General features: G+C 38.9%; 1 protein-coding gene and 1 pseudogene across 2 annotated transcripts in view; both read right to left on the reverse strand.

Annotated features, from left to right (window-relative positions):
• Positions 1–1080: 1080 nt before the first annotated feature.
• The window catches only part of SVEP1 (sushi, von Willebrand factor type A, EGF and pentraxin domain containing 1), a 167132-nt gene continuing 145118 nt past the window's right edge, over positions 1081–23094 (reverse strand). Inside the window, exons 41-48 of one of the 2 annotated variants that reach the window (XM_001916149.5) lie at positions 22508–22571; positions 19246–19419; positions 17871–18047; positions 14331–14501; positions 12681–12776; positions 10547–10642; positions 6450–6543; positions 1081–1661 (exon numbers count right to left, since the gene is read on the reverse strand). In XM_001916149.5, coding sequence (XP_001916184.3) covers positions 1640–1661; positions 6450–6543; positions 10547–10642; positions 12681–12776; positions 14331–14501; positions 17871–18047; positions 19246–19419; positions 22508–22571 — 894 coding nt within the window. In that variant the 3' untranslated portion in view covers positions 1081–1639. Of the gene's footprint in view, positions 1662–3245; positions 3475–6449; positions 6544–10546; positions 10643–12680; positions 12777–14330; positions 14502–17870; positions 18048–19245; positions 19420–22507; positions 22572–23094 lie in introns of those variants that run through there. The other variant, XM_070251692.1, reaches the window with a different exon arrangement.
• Positions 6131–6224, reverse strand: LOC111770721 (U6 spliceosomal RNA; annotated as a pseudogene).

A 23094-nucleotide genomic window follows, 5' to 3' on the forward strand; every position in this document is an offset into this window, starting at 1 on the left:
ACACTTTCAACTACATGTAGTATTATTACTCTGTGACTCATATTTGTAGATAAGTAGGCTCTCATATCATTTGCAAATCTCACTCATACGGAGCTTTACTCCCTTGTACTGTCTGTATAACACAACGAATGTGACTTAGTCTGGAATATAGGTCTTTTAGTCTATTCAAAGTAACCCAACACAAATTCTACTTAGTAGGTACACTCAGAACTGAATTTTGTTTTCAATTGCAGTAGCTTTCCATAGCTTAAACTTTCTGGTACCATCTTTCCTTTTATTACTCGGATTTCGAGATTCACTTTGTAGTTTTATGATTACAAATGACAAAGACCAACATAGTTTGGAAGTTGATGGGCTATAAATAAACTAAATAAAAGGCGTACTCATAAGCATGTAAGGTTGGTCCAAAAGGGTGAATATCAGAGGAAGAGGAATCAATGGCTGTGGAAAGGGCAGGACAGTGAAGAGAACCATAGGACAATCAAGATCTTTTTCATTGTCCCTGCATTTCTTCATAGTGTTACAAGGCACCCTATGCCCTATGTGGGAGTAGTTCTCCTAGAGGAGAAAGATGAGTTGATTGTGATTTTCCCATTTTAAACAAAATCTAGTGTTTGGCTTTATTTTCCAGAAGTCTGGGGAAGTTTTTATCCTGGGAGAAGTATAGTGACGGAGTTAGGTGATGCAGTGGGGACTGAAGGGCAGCTTAGCTCCGGCTTGGGCAGCCTCAATTCTTTTTCGCAGCTGGGCCCAGAAGCACAGTTCTGGGGAACTTTTCCCATTTGTCTTTTTCCTTCCCTTTCCTTGTCCTCCTATTCATATCTCTCTCCCAAACCAGTGAGTTGTAGACCCAGAAATGGGCTCTCTGTTAATCTTCCCATTCTCGCATTTCTTATTCCAGCTGTGAGAAGGAAGGGGCACACTTTATTCTGTGAACCATAGTCATTATGCTTTCCCCCCCATCCACTTGAGCTGATGCCTAAGGCTTTCCAAATATTGGGAAAGGAATTAGCCAGGCTGCCCTCAGCACCAGGATAGCATTCTGTGTGGAGGGTGGTAGGTCCAATAGTTATTCTCTGATTAAATAAAAGGAAACCTTTATTGTTACACATACTGCAAAGAAGATGGAACTAGAATGAAGGGGTCTTCTTCACTGTAACTTCTTGGTGTACTCCATGTGATCCTGTATTGCTCCAGTAGCATAGATGAAAGATCATTAATCCTCTTCATTACTCCCTGGTCACGTCGCAAAACGGCACTGTCCAGCAAAATATTATTTAGTAGCAAAATATATTTTAATTGAAAAATCATTTTAAGTAACTGAATAAAAATGGGTACAGGGAACTTTCCCAACAGACAGCAGAGTATGTACATTTTGTGAGAGTGGAGCAGCATCTATTTAATATATTTTTATATAGAAAATACAGGCATATTTAAAAATGGAAACATGTAAGAAAGTATGTCCCAAGGAATAACAAAATATAACACAAAATCGAAAGGTAAACCCAAAATAACAAGTTTACTAAAGAAAACAAGACCCAGCACCGTGTTGGAATTTCTTTGCGTAAGTTCCAGGATGCCCAGGACTACCAGGAAGAGATGATCCTGTTTTTGGGAGAGCTGGTTGGTTGTGCAGTGCTTAAAACCCAGTCCTCCTTTTCCTGGAACAAAAAAACAAAGAGATTCAACAGAAAAGACTGAATTGAAGAGTTAACAGCTCTTTGGGGCTGATTCAAACAGGATTGAAAGTCCCACACATCTGGGAATTATCTGTGACTTATTTGCACAAATGGGAGTCATTCTTGAGAGAACTAAGAGGCATGGTGAACAGGTACTAACTTAGGAAAAGATCTGAGAATCAGCAGACCTGAGTTGCAGTCCTGGCTCTGTCTTTAGTTTCCTGTCTGACAATCCTCTCATCTGTAAAATGAGGAGTCTGGACTTCTTGAACCTGAAGGTCTCTTAACAGCGTTAACAGTCTCTGTTTTTCACTTATGGCATTTGTTGAAGATCAGTTTTCTGAAGATGCTCATAGATGAGAGGAAACACCATCTCTTTCTTAAGGACTGAACTGTCAGGAATACTACCAGGTCAGTCTTATTCATCGGTAGAGAAGGTTACAGGTAGAGGGATTTACTGCATGCCACAAGGTATTTCTCCACCAGTTATCACTGATGCCTGAAAATTGCTCTATCAACAAGTATTTATTGAGTATCAACTTTCGTGCCTGTACTAAGTACGGGGGATACAATCTTTAAAGCACTCAATCTCGTGGGAGTGAAGGAAATAAAAAATTATTCGTAAACACTTCTTGTTTCGATTTCTCAGACAAGCCCACCCCCACTTCAGGGAATTATCCTCCACTTTTCCTTCTTCTGGGAATTACCAGCCTCCTCTCCCCTGTGCCCAAAGGTAACGTAAAGGTTTTGACAAAATGACCCTTCATGTTGGTACAACATAACCCAACCTAGGACCACACTTGACTGATCCATGGTGGGCCCTTGAATCAATCTAGGCTAGTCAGTTCCTCTCCTGGAGTGGATCAGCACACTCTTGGTGGATACTGTAGTGCGACCTGTAAAAGGTGGGAGCTGTAAGGAGTTCTGTTCTATGTGAGCTGAACAGCAGAGAAAACCACTCTGCAGCAAGAGAGAGGATGGAGCACATGCTGGAGAGAGGAGGTGGGACGGGAGGGGGAGAGGCTTCAGGTGGCTTTCAAGTCCTCAGTTTGGCCCTCCTGATGCTCAGTTACGCCATATCTTTGGGTTCCATGCAAGGTCGCTCTATTGTGATAAGAAACTCCTTTCTTTGCTTAAGGTAGTTAGAGATGCAATAAGAGAGTCCTAATTAATACAAGTCTCCTGGAAAAATTGATCACAGTATAAGGAGTAGGGGGCCGGCCCAGTCCTCTGGGTTGAAAGTGACCTTTCCTTGAATGTGGGATATGCCTCTCAGCTTAACTTGCCGTAATTTTTTTGATTCCTTTATCAAAATTTTGCATAAAAACATTGACATTCTGTTTTCTTTATTAATAGACAGTATTTTCACATAAGCTAATAACTACCCTTCCCCTGGTGAAGAAAGAGCTCCTACCGTATATTAGGGAACCACACAAGCTTTGGGTCTCCTTTTCTTATCTCTAAGATGAAGGAATTGAAATACAAAGACTAAAATTATAAGAATGTTATAAATACTTCCCGTGCCTTTTTGAGTCATTGTCATTCTTATTCCCTTATCTTTTCTTTCTCACTCTCTCTCTTTTCTTTTCCTTTTTCTCTTTTTTCCCAGAAATCCATTCCAGTCTGAATCTCATTTTCTTAAATACTTTCAACTCTGCTCTTAGGTAAAACTATCATCTTTACCTTAAATGCTTCCAAATATACTTGCATAATCCAAATTTGCTCCTTGGTGTTCAGTTTATTTTTTTAATCTCTGCAGAGATGGCAAATACTTGAGGTGACAAGAGGACATTCACTGGCACAAGACAGATTTTTTTGTTAATTGAGTTTGCATTTAAATAGATTGTTTGTCTTTGCAAGTTGACTTTGACATTCTAATCAAAATGAATGAAAGGAAATGGAAAAATAAGAGTTGTTTTCTGTTAACTGAATTTCCTACTTTTTAACGTGAATATGGAAGTATCCATTTGTTTTTAGTGATTCCTATAAGATGGAAGTAAATGTACATAATCAAATCTAAGTGATGTAATACACTGATGTATATTGAAAATCTTAAAATGGAGCTGGTAATATTCCAACATTGCAATATTTGTGAGGATAATGTTTTAATATTCGAAATATTTTATCATGGTACAATGCAATACGCCTGACATTTCCTGAGGTTTAAAGAAGTTTAAATCTTGAGAAAGAAGAACAAAGCTGGAGGCACCACACTCCCTGATTTCAAACGATATTACAAAGCTATGGTAATCAAAACAGTATGGTATTGGCATAAAAACAAACACAAAGATCAATGAAACAGAATAGAGAGCCCAGAAATAAGCCCATACATATATGGTCAATTAATTTATGACAAAGGACTCCAGAATATACATTAGGGAAAGGATAGTATCTTCAATACATGGTGCTGGGAAAACTGGACAGCCATGAACAAAAAAATGAAACTGGACCACTATCTTACACTATACACAAAAATTAACTCAAAAGAGAGTAAAGACTTGAATATAAGACCTGAAACCACAAAACTCTTGGAAGAAAACAAACGCGATAAGGTCCTTGACATCAGTCTTGACGATGATTTTTTGGATTTGACACCAAAAGCAAAGGAAATAAAAGCAAAAATCAACAAGGGGGCCAGGTCAAACTAAAAACCTCCTGCACAGCAAATGAAACCATCAACAAAATGAAAAGATAACCTATGAAATGGGAGAAAATATTTGCAAGTCATATAACTGATAAGGGGTTAATATCGAGAACATACAAAGAACTCATACAACTTAATAGCAAAAAACAATCTGATTAAAAAATGAGCAGAGGGGCGCCGGCCTGGTGGTGCAACGATTAAGTGCAAATGTTCTGCTTCGGCAGCCCGGGGTTCGCCGGTTCGGATCCTGGGTGCGGACACGGCACCACTTGGCATGCCATGCTGTGGCAGGCATCCCACATATAAAGTAGAGGAAGATGGGCACAGATGTTAGCTCAGGGCCAGTCTTCCTCAGCAAAAAGAGGAGGATTGGCAGCAGTTAGCTCAGGGCTAATCTTCCTCAAAAAAAAAAAAAAATGAGCAGAGGATCTGAATAGACATTTTTCCAAAGAAGACATAGAGATGGCCAACAGACACAAGAAAAGATGCTCAACATCACCAATCATCAGAGAAATGCAAATCAAAACCTCAGTTAGATATCACCTCACACCTGTTAGAATGGCTATTTTTCAAAATGACAAGAAGTGACAAGAAGTAACAAGAGTTGGTGAGGATGTGGGAAAAAAGGAACCCTTGTGCACCGTTGGTGGGAATGTAAATTGGTGTAGGCACTAAGGAATACAGTATGGAGGTTCCTCAAACAATTAAAAATAGAACTACCATATAATATAGCAATTCTACTTCTGAGTATTTACCCAAAGAAAATGAAGATACTAACTCAAAAAGATATATGCATCCCATGATCATTGCAGCATTGTTTGCAATAGTCAAGTTGGAAACAACCTATGTATCCATCCACGAATGAATGAATAAAGAAAATATGGTATATATATAATGGAATATTATTCAGTCATGAAAAGGAATGAAATCTCGCCATTTGTGACAATATGGATGGACCTTGAGGGCATTATGCCAAGTAAAATAAGCCAGATAGAGAAAGACAAATACCGTATAATCTCACTTATATGTGAGAAAATCTAAAAAAAAAACCCCCCAAACCCCCAAAAACCAAACCCATAGATACAGAGGACAGATTGGTGGTTGCCAGAGGTGTTGAGTAGGGGGTGGGCGAAATGGGTGAAAGGAATCAAAAGGTACAAACTTCCTTTTATAAAATACATAAGTCATGGGAATGTAATGTACAGCATGGTGACTATAGTTAATAAGACTGTATTACATATTTCAAAGTTGCTAAGAGAGTAAATCTGAAAAATTCTCATGACAAGGAAAACAAATTTTGTGACGATGTATGATGATGGATGTTAACTAGACTTATTGTGGTGATCATTTTGCAACACATATATACAAATATTGAATCATTATGTTGTACACCTGAAGCTAATATAATTTTGTGCGTTGATTATACCTTGATTTAAAAAAAAATTTAAATTATTTCAAAAATATTTTCCTTTTGACTTATTTTTGTGATAATCTTTTCTCAACTATGATATTTGTCTGGTTAGAAATTAGAAACTAATTGACAAAGATATTTCTACATAAATTTTCTTGAAGTCAATGAAATAATGAATGTATAGACATTAAAAGATGTGAAACAAAATTTTTTACTTTAAGTATTTCTTATCAATTTCAATATTTTTTTTATGGTAATAAGGAATGCAAATGAACATCAATAAAATGTATTGACTTTATTATTTATTTTACATCCTTGCATATGAAGGATGCAATCTTCCATTCAAGAAGGCAGTTAACTTGTTTAATAAACCTTTTTTCTTTTTTCTTTTTGTGGCAATATATGGAAGGCTTCGTGACTTTGCGTGTCATCCTTGCTAATCTTTCCTATATTGTTCTAATTTTAGTGTATGTGCTGCTGAAGTAAGCACAAGATTATATATTTTTGAGATATCATTGTTTTATTTGTCAATCCTTAACTAATATTTCTTTGTGTTGGCTTGAGTTCAGATTTAGAGAGTATATCTCAAAATGGATATTTATGGATACAAAATGCTTACACTCAAACTAGAGATACCATCTCACTCTTGGGACAACTGAGCTAGAATTTCAATTTCTGTATGCTATAAATGAACATCAGTTTTTGGTTGACTTACCTGGAACAGTCATGTCCTGTCCAAGATGAGAGACAATGGCATCGGTTTGGTCTTACACATTTTCCACCATTTAAGCAGGGAGACTGGCAAACAGCTAGGATGGAAAATTCATACATTTACTTAATTAATATTTAGCAATTCTGAAGATGTCCACGAAGGCATGTAGAATAAGATTTGACTCCGCTTTCTGCTCCAGCCACCACCATTTCTCATAGACTGTTTGCATTATGCATTTCTGCCACTTGGCTTGACCTCTTGTTGCTATGTAGCACGACCTTCCTTTTCCCATCCAAGCTAGTCAAATTTCAGATTTAAGTCCCCAGATTAAGTGCTACCTACATATTGAAATCTTTGCTGATAACTCCAAGTCCACTGATTTTTCTCTTCTTTAATCTTTTTGTTTGTGCAACTAATTTGACACATTCTGTTTTGAACTGTAAATTTTTAATATGCTCAATTAGATTGTAAATCTCTTGAGGGAAATAGCACTGAACTCTATGAATGATTGAGCCATTACATCAGACATCAGCTCTTACAATAATAAGTCAGGCACACAGATTGTCTAAAATAACAGATGATCCAAAAGGCTTTGTGTTTGCTGGGAAACACATTTCATGGCTTTTACCAGCTTTAACTGGGATTACAGAACCTAGAGTAGAGTTAAAAATTAACCACAGATGAAACCCTGAGGGAACACCCAAAGATTTACTATATAGACATCTTTCTCACAATCCAGTCTCACGACCAAATTCTTCACGTACAAGAATCTACTTATTAAAAAACCTAAGGATGCTGGAAACAGATGAATTTCTAACACCAGCAAGTTCAACATATCAAAGAGAAAGAAGAACTCCCTGTAGGAAGAAAATAAAATGTCTGTTGAGAGGAAGCTGAAAATGAGAAACATTTCAGTCTCATTATTTCAGCCTCATTATAGCTCAGAAAGGTAGGCTTCCCCAGATGAAAAGCTCATCTTTGGTGAGTTATAAATAAATGTCACTTCTTTAATCACTCATTCATAAAATATGCGGAAAGTGCCAGCAAGTACCAGGCACTTGATAAGCACTGGGTGGGAAGATAGGAGACAAGAAGTAAAACGCCAGTTTCTGCCCTTGTGGAGCTCGCTTGGAGAGTTAAGATTAAGTAAGTAAGCCACAGAATGCATGTATTTACACTATGACAAAAAGAAAATTATGAAACAAGCCAGGATTAAAAATAGCCAAAATAAATCCCAATAATCTAAAATCAACTCTCCATAGATTCTCCTTGCTAATATAAAAAAACATGATTCTTTTTCAGGAGCATGATGATGATCTTTTCAGGTGCCTGACCATACTAACAACCTAATCATTATTTTTGCTTCCCTGTCTAAAAGCTTAACAGCCTCCTCCTTTCCTATAATATGGGTGCCCCCATGAGTCCCATTCTGGGTCACCTTCTCATACTATGTGTCTTCTTCACAGCCTTATTGTTTTCCCATGAATGTTTTCCGCTGATGATTTACATATCTTCACCTTCAATCTGGATGTATCTTCCGAGAACTTAAAGCATCAATCAACTGCCTATCCGACCTCTCCCTTGTAGGTTCCACAAGCCCCTCAGTCTCAGCATGTCCATACTTAACTCCTTACCCATACCTTCAAACCTGCTCCTCTTGGGTTCTCTATCTCAGTAAATGCAGTACTTTCTACCCAGGGGCCCAAACTGGAAATACCAGTCTTGACTCTTCTCAGACCTTTACTCCCACAATACATCTATAACCGAGTAGTGTTGATTCACCTCCTGAACTTCTCTCAAATCCATCTTGTTTGGTTATCGTTTCTCCAGACTTCATTGCCTCTTGCCATTTCTGCTTCAATAACTTCCTAACTAATCTCCCTATCGTAAATCTTGCTTTCTGCCATCTTCCATGCTGCTGCCAAAATCATGTTTCTCAAAGAAAATTTGATCACATGATTTTCCTGCTTAAAACTCTTCAATGGCTTCTGTTGCTCACGAGACATAATCCAGCATCTTGAACTTGGTTTGTGATGCAGTTCCTAATCTGGCTCTGCTCATCTTTACAGCTTCATTTCCAGTCACCGCCCTACATTTTCTCTATGGATGTCCTCAGCTATACTTTGCTGAACACATTTGTGTTATACTTTCATGCTGTTGGCTAGAATGATCTCAGAGTGACTCTTCTTGCTATTCCTCTGATTCTGTGCTTGTGAAGCCTTTTCTGAATGTCTACACTTGACTAGTTTATCCATATGGCTCTAAATAATTGTGTGATGTCTATAGAAATGGAATGTTAGAAAACAGATTATTGTGGTATAGAGCAAGTTTGGAGATAAAAGGAAACTTACGCTGGGTCTTGGAGGTTGGGTGAGGTTTGAATAGGCAGAGGAAAGAGGAAGACCATGAGAAAAGGCTGAGAGGTGGGAGGGAGAGGGGCTGCAATGAGGAAGCCATCACTGCAGGGGACAGTGTGCGACTGGTAGGATGGGAAGTAAGGTTTATCAGGTGTGCCGAAGCCAGTCTATGCAGCACCTTGGAAGTCAGAAGAATTTGGGCTAGACATGGAGACAACAGGCAACCATTTTAGGTTCTTAAGGCAAAGACATACCAAAAGTAGTATGTAATGATGTTATTTTGGAAATGGAGATGGGAAGGTCAAGTAGTAGATGCTGGCAATGACTCAAAGAAGAGATCTTTGACGAACTAGTGACACTGAGATAGAGGAGGATGCAAGAGATACTGTGCAGGAAGGAACAAAAAGAGTGCTGATCTGACAATCTCAGGCGAAGGAGAGGGAGAGTCAAGGATGTCTGCATCTAGAAGAATGTTGCCACCACCTGCAAAAATAAGATGCCTGGAAAAGGGCAAGGCTGGTTTGCAGGTGAGTGCAATTTGGCATGCGTGAGAAATGTAGGTAAATATCAAAGTTAATTTGTTATAAAGAAATACTATATAGATTGCTTTAAGAGTTTCATATAAAAGCTTCAAATTTAGGCTCTGGTACATTTACCTTTTCTACATTCATGGATGGCCCACTTTTGGTTTTAGGTAGGGTGACTGCATGTCGGATTTTGCCTGTGACAGGACCTTTCACTCCCATTTCCCTGGTTTACTTACGAATAGTGTCCCTTTCACTCTCAAAAAGGTCCTAGTTTGGAAGCTAAATTATATGGTCACCCCAGCCTTAGAGCTCATGACAAGCTCTGGTGTCCGCAATTCTGTTCTATTTTAAATTTTACCACACTGGAAAGGTGGTATAAATATTGTTTATAGGAACGATGGTGGAGTGTTGGAGTTCATACTAAATAAATATAGCAAGTTCTATTCTTTTAAGAGTTGCCTAAAAATTAGGGCATTACAAAGGTAAAAATCTGTCATTTTTTAACTGATCAATTTATTAGACGTTTACTGAAAAACCTATCATACGCAGGCACTATGTTAGCTACTGGGGATAAAAATATCACAAAGAAACATCCTTGCCCTCAAGTGGCACATAATCTGGTGAGGGTGGGGATAGATTGATAATCAAGCAATTAAACAGATATCAAAGTATAGTGGGATAAATGCTACATTTGATATCTCAAAGGGTCGCTATCAGCAAGGGTTGCTAATGGGACATGTTTGTCACCAATCAATCAACAACAGTTTGTTACTGTTGTCCAAGATAAGGAACCATCTCTTTGAAGAGTTTTCTCACTTTAACCTAAATTGTATTTATTTAGAGCCTTGTTCTTTCTAAATAGTCACCACGAATTTTATAATTTAGCTTCGTAGAGTTTAAAATGAATATTCTTCTGAACCTCTGCATGATGTTTTCTCTACATTCTGCAAAATAGAACAGAAGACATGCAGAAGGCTGACAACTGCATCAACTTTGATGCTCTTCTTTGGCACATGACCCTGAAAGGTGCCTTTGAGGCAGCCATACAGGTCAGTGTTGAGATGACCATTCAAGGGACCACCTGGAGAAATTCTTGAGACACTTTGGTAACATTTTGTTTCACTGCCACCTCTGAATCTGAGTTACACTCATCAATGTCCTCTAGGGCTTCATTGAGCCAAGTCACTAAGAAAACAAACCATGAGAGGAGGCCTACCTGTGTGACAGCGAGACCCCGTCCAACCAGGTGGGCAGTCACACTGATAAGGGGCCACACAGCGACCGCCATTCAGACAGGGAAGAATGCATATTGCTAGAAAGGAGATTGAAAAGGATTCGATCAAAATACATACACACTCAGTTCACGTGTTCTAAGAACATTTTTCAAGAGGAGTAAAACCTTGTGTGACCCACTAGATAACCTTCCTGCATGTGTTCTGTTTATTAATGAGCATCACTGGAAAAACACAATCAGGAAAGTAAGCCTGGACCCTCAGGCTGATGTAATGGTCCTAATGCCAAATGCACTCTTCCGGGAAGGACACACCGTAATCAATGTCTGTTAAGTGCTTTGCTTTCTCTTCACAAAATAAGCAGAATGTCCCCCATTTATTATTGTTTCAAATCTCCATTACAAATTACATAAAATGCTCTAAGAGGGTTTGGCTGCCTCAAGGCTCTCTTCTTGCCTTGAATTAAATGTGAGAATGGGAGTCGGATGGGCTATCCTGTAGGCTCGTGTTGGCAACGCATTAGTATTAATGGGACAACTTACCCTTCATTTCCTTGGAGCTGAGGCCTGATGGTGTCTGAATCAGGCCTCCCCTATGACCTTGATGGCAATCATTCCTCCTACTAGAATCTCTGAGATCTTTAAAGAAGCATAGTGTGTTTAAAAGGAGTGAGATTGTCTTTTGGCTTGCTACTCAAAGTGCAGTTCTCGACCCAAAAGCATTGTCGTCATCTAGGAGTTGGCTAGAAATATAGACTCTCAGGTCCCAACCCAGATCTACTGAATCAACATTTGCATTTAGCAACATCTCCCAGATGGTCTGTACGCACACGAAAGCTTGGGAAGCCTTGGTCTAACACAGGAGGGCAGGCATATGCTCAGCCAGCTAAGCCAGGCCTGTTGTCGGGGTCCCCGAGTCTTCACACTCTCAGCATTAGAGCAGGACGAAAATGGGAGCCCAAGTGGGAAGGAATAATTAGGGAGAAGAGGAAGGAAAAATGCAATTTTTCTTCTTTCTTAATCACTGTGAGAATGCTTGCTTTGGTAATAGCAGCCTAAATTTATTTCCATCTTATATTTTCCTTTCTAGATTAGTTGAAGCAGAGTCATGAGCCACATAACAACATTTTGGTCAATGAGGACCTGCATATACGATGGTATATGCCCATATACTGTCCCATAAGTCCCATAAGATTAGTACCATATAGCCTAGGTGTGTAATAGGCTATATCGTCTAGGTTTGTGTAAGTACACTCTATGATGTTTGCACAACAAAGAAATCACCAAATGATGCATTTCTCAGAATGCATTCCTGTCGTTAAGTGATGCATGACTGTAGTTAGACTTTAAAAAGTTTGAGAATCTCTTATAAAATGTCTGGCCTTAGAAAAAACTGATATAGACCAATGGCCATCACATTAATGATTCGATGTGGTTTACATACACCACTCCCAACGAAACATGAAATCATTCTATTCTCATAAATATTTTTTAAGATATTGAAACAAAGTGTAGCTGAGACATTTAAAAAGAATTTAAAACATTTATTTATTTAGTTACTTTCTCCTGAAGTTCAAATTCAAACGTACTTTTGTGAGAATCAAAATTCTATATTAATTTACCAAGCGTTGTGTCGATATAGGAGGGACAACTTTCCTTATTTTCCTAATTGGAAGAACTACACTTAATGAAAAAGAGTGAATGGTGGGCTGTAAATATTACCTGTAAAGTACAATGTTATGTAATGCCATGAATTTATACCAACTGCAGCAGTGAGTGGCGTAGTACATAAATGGACTGGAGATAAGGGAAGATGAAGGCTGGGAAATCCTCTATTACAAGCTCCTTCCTAAGAAAAGTCTTGGAAATTTTTGCCAGGAGGTATGTGAAGATGGCTTTGGATGGATCTTGATAACTGTATTTTCAAGGTCACTGATATTCTAGATCTTCTGCAACTAATTGACATATTCAGATGGGCCCTAGGTGCTCTGTCTGGTCTGCTACAGTAGCTAAGCAAATGAATTCCTGCCGCCAGTAAAGCCAGTTCCTAGTAACTCCCCTGAGTTGGCAGCTTCCAGGCAAATGATAGGACTCAAAGTAAGATTTAGGACAGACTCACGTTCTTCACAGAGGCGCCCCATCCAGCCGTCTGGACAAGAACAAGCATTTGGGCGTTGGCAGACACCTCCATTCTGACACGGGAATCGACAGACAGCTGGAAAAGAAGCAGGAGGGGTCGTAAATCTAGGGAATTTGCGAAGGGTGGCTGTCAGAAAATAGGGTTGCTCATTTACATTTCATAATATTTCCTTGTGTCAAGCTTTAAGGAGGGGAAACAAAACTGAATCTCAAGATTCAGTTGGGGATGAACCTGAGGGGCTCAGGAGAGGCATAAACAAGCTTGGGTAGTTCTAAGAACGTGGCTATGGAAGTTTTAGTAATTTGGGGATTCAGGGCAGGAGGGGACAAGACAGTTGATATAAAGATGGTCTCTTTTGATCTACACCAGGGGAAATGTCCCTTCCAGAAGATTTGAAAATGCCCTTCCAAAGGTGGCCTTTGATGGCTGGTAGCTCTTGGGTGCTGCCACTGCGCCTCAGTATGTTAAAACAAACAAGTGTAGAAACAAGCAAACACACAGCCCTCAATGGACTTCTGACTTGGAGTGAAACCTGGGCTATTCCTTAAGGATGCCGCCTCCTCAGCAGCCCTCTCAAGATGGGGTTGCACATTCTCTAACATCCCATGTTTGGCGATCTCATTTCTCCTAGTTGCTTCTAGACAATTAATCTCCTTTCTCCTGCAATCACCCTTGCCTCTTTTGAGGCTCATGCGGCTCATTCATTGATTTCCTCAATTCTCTCTGCTCCACAAGTCATTAAAGACTTTGGCCTTTCCACCCCAAATCCAAATCTGACCGTTAGCCACATGGCCATGTGGACAACCCATCCAACAACTTGATTATTCGTTTAGTTCCTTGGTTACGTCTGTCTTGTTCACTAACATAGTTCGTGACTTTCAGTAAATATTTGTAGAATGAATGGAATAATTATTATGATTGGTAAAAAAAAAATCCTATATTTTTAGAAAAGTTTAAGTTTTAGAAGGACATACCAGGAAGCCTCATTATCTACCTCTTTCTATTTTGTAGAATTTTAAGCCCAGAACTGTTTTCTCCCCCCAAGATTTTATTGAACGCACACACACACAAAATTCATCCTAGGGTTTGCGAGTTCAATCTAGCAAGTGAAGAGACAGCTGTGCTCATGTGAAAATGGAGTTCTTGTCACCAGCCCTGAGTATGGCCAGGGAGACCATGGGGTGGGCTCCTGTTCCCTGAGGCCGCCCAGTACCTCTTATCTCATACGCAGTCCACTGGCTGGGCTGCCCTGTCTATGATGGGGCTCAGGGGTCTGCCCAAGATGGGTGAGTGGAACTGGAATCTGTGATGAAACACTTGAGTGTCCAGGAGGTGTCCTCATGGCCCAGACATGACATAGCTCTCCTTAGCAGCCGGAGAACACTCCCCAGATTTGGAGAGGACACTTGCCCAAGGAGCCATGATTGACTCAGGAAGGGGTTGAGTACTCGCCAGAGTTCTGTGTGCAAGCTTTCAAAACTCAAACGCATAAAGTTTATGAAAATGACACAGATGTTAAAAGAAAATTTAAGGCTAAGGAAAAATAAAATAGCATGCATACAGTTGTTGACTTCCATATATATTTCCCTACAGCTTCACTAAGAAAGAACCGTTCAAATATTTCCTTACCTCTGCAAATAGGAGGTGATGTCCAGGTTCCATTCTCTAGGCAAACACTCCTTAGGGAACCCTCCAACATGTATCCACTGTAACACGAGTAAGTGATCATGTCCCCATACTGATAATGCACACCTCGAGCAATCGCATTTTCTACGTGAGTTGGTGGACCACATGAGATTTCTACAGGAAAACAAAAGAATAATTTAGCCTATGCTACCAACCCAGCCAGTGGATGTCTCATCTCTAAGACTGAATTAGTTTAAAGAGCAAGATAAATACATAAAGATAACCTTTTCACCTATATAATATCTAAATGATACTGGCAACTAAAAGCATAATCTGCTGCTGTCTAGAAAAATTAGACGTGCAAGATCAAAGGTTTTGTCTCCTGATTCAAATGTTGAAGGTGAGCTATTTTATACTCAAGGCAAGAAGTCTGTAGGAGATCAAGAATGAGCTCTGGTACCTTGCCAGAGAGGTGGCTGTAAGGGAAGTTCAATGCAGCATGCTTATCAAATGAGAAGCATGGGGGTTATTTGCAGTTTATGTTTCTAGAGTAGAGATCATTAACTGCAGTCCTGCATATTCCATCACGGCTGTTTTATCAGTGCCTAGAACAGTGCCTGGCATGCAATGGGCTCTTGATACATATTTGAAAAACGAGTAAATGAATGAATATTGTTTCTAGCCTATAGATACTCAATTTACACACCTAGATGAGGTTTAGGGAATTCAGGGTTTCACATTAATTTCCCTCTTTTCAAGGCTGTAAAGCAGTGACTTTCTACTTTGGAATGTGTGAGACTGACTGATAATCATCTCTTTTGAAAGTGACATATACTGTATATTTTAACAAAATTTTTATAACTAATTTGCTTCCAGAACTTTAGGAGAAGCCTTGAGATAACTAGAGTTATTCTGAGGCTCACAACACAAGGACTGGATTGGAGTCAGGACTCAGCAGTATCCAGTTTGTACAAGCCTAACTTTTGGATGAATCTTCATGAACTGACTTCTAAAAGGTCACTTAGTGGTCATAATACTATTTAAAATTTTTCACAGGGGATGATCAATTTGTATCATCTTTTCAAATTTTCTTCAAAGGTGGATAAAATATTAATTCAATTAATCAATATTAATAAATTAAAACATCAATTCAAGTTGGATATCAAAGACGCATTGATTGTCTTGTGTTATCAGAAACTGGGAAGAAATAAATGAGAAAATACTATCCCTTTGCTCAGGCAAAAAGGGAAAGATAGACAAAGAATATTGTAAAACAACTTAAAAAGAGCTGTATTAGAGCCCTGGATACCATCCTGTAGAAAAATTAAGTAACTTGAATTAGTTAAATTGAACATAAATTACTAATGTAATGTATTACTATTACTAAATTGAATGTAACTAATTATGGTTAGGACTGTCAGGGTATGAATTGCAGTGAAAGTGGCATTTGGACCAGGCTATAAAGCTTGAATGGATCAGAGGGGAAGAGTTTCTAGGTTGGGGGAACAGAATGTAGAAAGACCACGGAGAGCTGATGGTTGGTTTGTAGAAGTGGTTATCAAAGCATGGACTTCAAACCACTGATGTGGGAATCACCTTATTAAAAATGCAGATTTCTGGGGTTTCTAGCTTATAAGTCTGCATCTAACATACTCTCCCTGCGTCATTCTCAGGCACACTAAATTTTAATCATTGATTTGCAGGCAAACATATCAGGATGAGGTGAAAAGAATGAGGGAAGTGGCTGCTCTGGTTCCTCAGGCAAGATATTTGTTCTAAGCCAAAGACTTCCTGTCTAATAGAAAATACAAAAGAGGCATTGAGGAAAACAAACAATAGTGGGAACTGCTTCTCTCCTCTCCAAGGCAACTGCTGATCCTCTTAAGAATATCGAGGAATAATTAAGCACGCACTGAAGGAGCGTTTGTAGTAAGAGCGTGTCTGTCTCTCCTTGCTCTTTCTTCAGCGCCCTGAGTAGCGTCTCAAGGAACCAAGGCCAATGTGAAGAATCAGGCCACTTGGGCTGCTTGAGTTCAGGCTGGCGGCTTTAAACCAGCCTAGAGGCTCAAAGCTGATACATTCTTAGTTCTCGCCATTTCCCTAGAGGTAGATTTCATAAGGATCGGGGACCCAAATCCCAGCTAAAATTACAGAACACTCTTTCCTGGAGTAAAATAAAAATCCTAATGCTACAGTAGGCTGCTAGTTGAAAATTCAGGGACTTGGTGTATCTCTTCTTGTAAGGAGATATTGCTATTATACATCAATTCATTTATTCTTCAAAACAAACTGACAATATAGATATTATTGGCGCTACTAACACATGAGAGCTCTAAGGTTCAGAGAAGTTAGGGCACTAGCATATGTTCAGAGTTAGAAAGTTTTGAAGATAGAATTCAAATCCAGGTCTGCTCTGATTCCAGAATCCCCGTGGTCTTCATATGCACATTTCTTATCTCACTAATTGGAAAGCAAGTGGAGGCCATTGTAGGCAGACTTGATTCTTATACTATGTAGCTCTGTGCCTTGCATCTGGCTAGACTCAATGAATATTTGTTCACTGATTGCTGTAGAGGGATTATCTTGGATTACAAGGAAGCCTGGAGGGCAGGATGTTGGGCAGGGGAGATGTTTTAAGTGTAGAAAGTGTGCATTACGAGATGTCAAGTGGGTGAGCCCTGTGGCCCAGTGGTTAAGTTCCCATGCTCCTCTTCGGCTGCCCGGGGTCCGCAGGTTCGCATACTGGATGCGCGCACCTAGCACCGCTCATCAAGCCATGCTGAGGCGGGGTCCCGTACAGCAGAACCAGAAGGACCTACAACTAGAATATACAACTATGTACTTGGTGGCTTTGGGGAGAAGGAAGAAGAAGGAGGAGAAAGAGAAGGAGGAGAAGAAAAAAAAGAGATGTCAAGAGTTATCACAAGGCAGCAAGAGATGCTGTCAGATCACATGTTGTGTATCAACAGGGTGCTAGCCCAGAGCTTCTCAAATTGTGGTTCCAGGACCAGCAGTATCGCCATCAGCAACACCTAGGAACTTGTTAGAAACGCTAATTCTCAGGCCTTACCTGAGCCCTCCAGTCTGACGGAATCAGAAACTCTGGGGATGGGGCTCAGTATGTGTTTTTAACAAGCCCTCTAGGTAGTTCTGATGCAGGCTCAAGTTTAAGAACCACTGTGAATAATTTTTTATTGCCTCCATAGCCTATTAAAGGATAGTTTATGGACTCTGACAACGTGGAGAAAAAATACGTATTTTAGGTTTAATGTCTTGCTTGCTCTTAGAAGAGCACATTTTGAAAATCTGTTCAGTGAATCTTGGTCAGGTAGGTTTCAGCCTAGTTCTGGAAGATTTTTTTCTTTTTATGTTTGGAATTCAAGGGTTTTTTTTGAATTTTTACAATTATCAACGCACAAGCTGATACGCATGATAAGGCAGAGATGTAAACATCTATAACTAAGTTCCATTAAAAATAATCTCACAAGGATGAGAAAACATTCTGCACCAATGAAATTAACTCGATTCCACCGGCTGACTTACTTTCACATTTGGCACTTGTCTGAGTCCACGTCTCATCAGGGTTGCAGGTAATGACGCCTTGGCCCTGGAGTAGAAAGCCTTCCCTACACTTGATCGACACGTTCTGATCAACATAAAACTCCTTTTCAGAAAGCAGAGCATTCTCGGGGATCACAAAAGGGACAGGGCATGGATTTGCTGTTAAAAAGAAAAGAAAATGCTTACCGATATTTTCCCTCTTTTCTTAATTTCTTTCTTTGAAGGCAGAGTATGAGCCCTGTAGGAGCTGGGTTCTCAGGGACGGTAATATGAGGCTTAAAAATATAGACCTTCAGACATTAAACGCAGACTTGCTTTGCATTCACATGAAATTATTTGTAAGGATAAAATTAGACAAGATCTGAAAACACGAATGCATGGTCCTTAACCTCCTGGGTGGCAAATTAAATTGTTGTCTGAAGTTATGGCCCACAACATTATTTTAGATTGTTTTTGATCAGCACTGGGGAAACAAAAGGTACGCTAGAAATCAAGGAGTTTGTCAAATATTCCCTTAATATTTGAAAATATTAAGAACATAGAGAAAGTGCTTCTTACTGTCGCTTCACTTTCTTTTACTGAAATCCTTCAGCAGGATGACGCAGAAGGTCATCAGACATTTCTAAGTGAGTTGAATACGACTTCAGACCCACGTTCCTATAAATAGGCTATTAGAACTTAAATTGTTGAGTTTGCCAGGCTTATTGATAAAAATTGATTCATTTCTGAAGGAAAAACAGGAAATGATGATAGTGCAAGGATTTCTTGCTGCAAGTGTGTGACACACATATCAACACCTATTTCTAGCAGTTTCAAGTTTTCTGATTTTCAATGGGCGCTAATCAATCTGTGAGTGAGGTAGGCGTCTGATGAATTCTAAAGGCTCAGTTACTGCCTTATGACACGTACGTTGCACAGTAACCAGAGCTCTCTCAATTTATACTTTGTGAATGTTTTCAGTCCAGTGGTTATAACTAATTATCTTTATTTACTATACTTATATATACTTTATTAATATCACACATTAAACATATTTTCTTTCTTCACCCCTTTCATATCCCCAATCAAATCCATTATACATTTACACCAAAAGGTTTTCATTAAGTCACATTTCCTCTTAGTACCTTGGACTTGCAATCATCCAAGGAATCTGATAAAAGCCGATTCTCAGACAGGATATTTTAGATAACACAAGTAGATTTTTAAAACACCCCATAGTATTTGGTCTGGATATGCACAGATCGCTTCCTCAGGGCCAAGCACACTGATCAGTGGAGTTTTCTCTATGTTTTAGACATTTGGGAAACAAATCATGGAACTGAGTCTGATTAAAACCTCTCCTAAAGTCAACACACACGTTTGCAGAGAGGAACTGGCTGGCTCCAAGTTCCATTTTCAGTGCAGTACGCCTCAGGAGCGCCTTCAAGGCTGTAGCCTCGGCTGCAGGAATACACCACGCTGGGTCCTGCGGTAGTGTTTTCGATTTCCGCTTTCCCGTTCAGAAACCCAAGTGGAGATTCACACTTGCTCTCTAAAAAGAAAAATAAAAGCCTCATATTAAATGCTTCTCCCAATCCTCTTTCCTTCTTCTGCTACAATTGCTAAAGGTACTCAAGGCATCATAGAAAATATTACAGCCTACTCATGTGTGAGGCACAATGATACCCATTGAAGGAGAAAAAAAATCCCAGCATGCCGAGTTTTGGATTAAGACAAGCAGACAATTAAACATTAGTATTTTGCCTTATTGACTCTAGCTGTCTTTATGTATGTTGCCACCTTTCGTTGTTAATAATGCTGGGGGTATGGATGAGCAAGTGGGTAAAATAAAGGAATTTTCATTTGTTAAGTTGCTACCATGGCCAAGAACTTTCCAGACATTATCAAATTTATTTCTTACAACTAGAGTTGGCCAGATAAAATACAGAATGTCCAGTTAAACTACAGTAGCAGATAAACAACAAATAAACTTTCAGAATAAATATGGCCCAGATATTGCATGGGGCACATTTATATTAAAAATTATTTTTAATCTGAAATTTAAATTTAACTGGGTATTCTTTTTTTGGTTTGTCTTTTGGTTAAATCTAGTCACCTTACAACAATTCTGAGATTATCTCATTTCACAGTTGAAGGAAAGTGAGGCTAAGAGAGGTTAAATAATTTGGTCAAGGTCATATTGCTTGTAAGGAGAGATTAAAGATAAAATTATTGGATGGTAAAATATAATAGGAAAATATAAAGGACAGGAAACCACGAACCTGGGGGCAAATTCAGATAAAGGACACATTATATGGTCTAGGGGTATACAGACCCCATAAACTGATGGGTAATTTTAGTGTAATTATAAAGAATGATTTTGCACCAGTGAGAAATGTTATTCATAGGAATGTGCTAGGAGGAAAGCAGGATCACCCTTTCAAAAATCATAAAAGAGTGAGTATGTCTTAATTTTATGATGTTTGTGTGGGTAGAGAAGGCAGTTCAGACCACTGATCCTCAACTTTGGCTGCACATTAGAGTCCCTGGGAAGCTCTTACGCTTAGGGCCCTATCGCAGACCAAATGTATCAGAATCTCTGTGTTGTGGACTTAGCTTTTGGCGTTTTCTTAAAAGCTCCCCAAATGATTCTAATGCTCACTCAGAGTTGAGAGCCACTGGATTAGATGCTAACTGACTTCTTTGGGCTTCTTTCAGTCTGGTGAGTATCACATGTCTTAGGACCATGGTTCTTAACCTTGGCTGTAACTTGCAATCACCTGAAAGTTTGAAAAATGAATTGATGTGGGGTCCCCACCTTCAGAGATTCTGACTTAACCGATATAGGGTTCAGATTGGGCAAGAGATTTTTCAGAGTTCCCCAGGATATTCCAATGTGTGGAAGACTGAAAACCATAGGGTTGAGGCAGTGCTTCTTAAACTGTAATGGGCATAGGAATCATCTAGTGATCTTGTTAAAATGCAAATTTGATTCAGTAGGATTGGGGTGTGGCCTGAGACTCTGCATTCCTAACAAGATCCCAGGTACTACTGATGCTGCTGGTCTACGGGCCACTTTGAGAAGCACAGGTCTAGGGAATCCTCCTGACTTGAACAGGCTTCCTTGAAACCTGATTGATACAGATATTGATATATTTAATAATTTAGTAAATTATATAAGGATTGTATAAATCAGGCTGCTCAGTATGAGCACTTTTTCCCCCCAGGAATATCTGTATTATTTTATGCCTAGGAAAAAAAGCACATAATAAAAAATATCAAAATATCAACAGTTTTTATCCCTGAGTGGTGGGATTAAGACTATTATTTTCTTTCTTGCCTATTGGTGTTTTCTAATTTTCTGCAAAGAACTTGTATTACACATTTAATAATTTAGAAAGAAAAGAAAAGCACAGAGAATAGCAGAATTCATATAGAGCTTTTTATTTCTATTTTGCATTGCAGAGATAGGAATATACAAACCATTGTCATTGGAGTTTGAATTAAATCTGCCACAAAGCTGAAACAATCCAGACACGTTTCCTCTTCATTCCCCACTCCCCTCTCCTGCACACACATTCACACACTTTTTGTTCATGAACAGCTGAGATAAAAAATGCTATTATCAGGAAACCTCAGTGATGCCTTTCTGTGACTCAAGAGATTACTCAATATGTTTTTCTATATAATATTTATATAGGTTTTTGAGAACTAAAAACACCCACATTCTCCATTGGAGTTTCAGCCATATAACATTCCTTAAAAGACATAAGATTCCTGTGCACACAAAAGCTGCTCGTTAATCTACCCCAGAAGATATGGTTGAAACAACAGTGAACGAAGCTTCAAGTACATCAAGTCTCAGGGCCAGCTCGCCCGTGAACTTAATTTATGATATTGGGCAAGTCACTCACTTCACCTCTCCTGGTCCCTATTTACTCATTTGTCAATCAAAGGGGCTGGACTATATCATCTAAGGGGCCTCTTCCAGTTTGAAAATTTAATGGCTCCCCCAGGAATATTAAGAGAATAAGAAAATTTAAAAGCTTGCCACTTTGATTGGTTTGTAACTATTCTAACTAAATACATTGTCTTTTGACAGAGGAATCACATGGACCATATGTTGGGAATAAAGTCATGTGTGTTAATCTACATCTTGCTAAACCAACTTGGCTGTTATAAAATGAGTTAATGCAAAACTCCACAAAAAATGTGAGCATTCATTTATTTGACAGATGTGCCAATATCACTTTAAGATGATGTCAGTATTAGCCAGTACTGTCACCAAAAAGCAACAGCTCTAAGCCTTCTAATTTATAATTATTTGAGGGAAAAGGAACCCCACGAAAAAGAAGGCAAATAAACTCAATAATTAACCAGCTTCTAAACAAAATGCTTGCAATTCCCGGGTCAGTAATCTTATGCTCTACTCCAATTTAATCATTAATCTCTACTACAGTTTTTGACCCTTTTATTGGTTTGGTGCCCTTGAGCAAAAACCCATTAAAGGGTCTCATGCAGTTTATGGAGTCAATTTTTTTTTTTTAATTACAAACCGGATTTCTAAAGAAAATGGACTTATACTGTTATTTTGTGTCCTCAGCATCATTTTCGGGACTGCTAAGTGCCATTTAACTTACTTTTGCACGTGGCTACCCCTCCACTCCACTGGCTGTTCTCCTGGCAGGTGCGTTCTCCGTTTCCCTGTGAATCAACGAAGAAAGGTCATTGACAGGATCTTAACTATAATGAAAAGATAATAAGGGAATGCAAAGTCATTTCAGCTATGAACTTGAATCTCTCAGCATTAGAATGCTACATAAATTCACTAAATAAATATAGTTTAAGGGGTAGCTTTACACTTTCAAAAATGTTTCATCAAATTACTTCAAAATTTACACTCTGGCTAATTAGTGTAATGAAGGTACAAATTTTGTTTCACTTTCTATTTAAATGACAACTAATTATAACCAATAGCAAAGAATGATGAAGAACATGTTTGAAACGTCAGAAGTATATTTGCTTGGCATATTTTGAATTGAATTTATTTTTCAATACCTGAGGGGTACAGCGAAGAATATGAATTGTTTTTTCTACACTCGCGAACAAGAAACATGTCAAGATAGCTCATTGGTATGAAGATGGAATGTTTTGACAATGCAACATATCCGTTAAAAATAAACTTCCCTAATAAGAGCCAGAGCATGTAAAATTTTAAATATTTTGG

The sequence above is a fragment of the Equus caballus genome, chromosome 25 (assembly GCF_041296265.1).
Source record: "Equus caballus isolate H_3958 breed thoroughbred chromosome 25, TB-T2T, whole genome shotgun sequence".
Taxonomy (NCBI): Eukaryota; Metazoa; Chordata; class Mammalia; order Perissodactyla; family Equidae; genus Equus; species Equus caballus.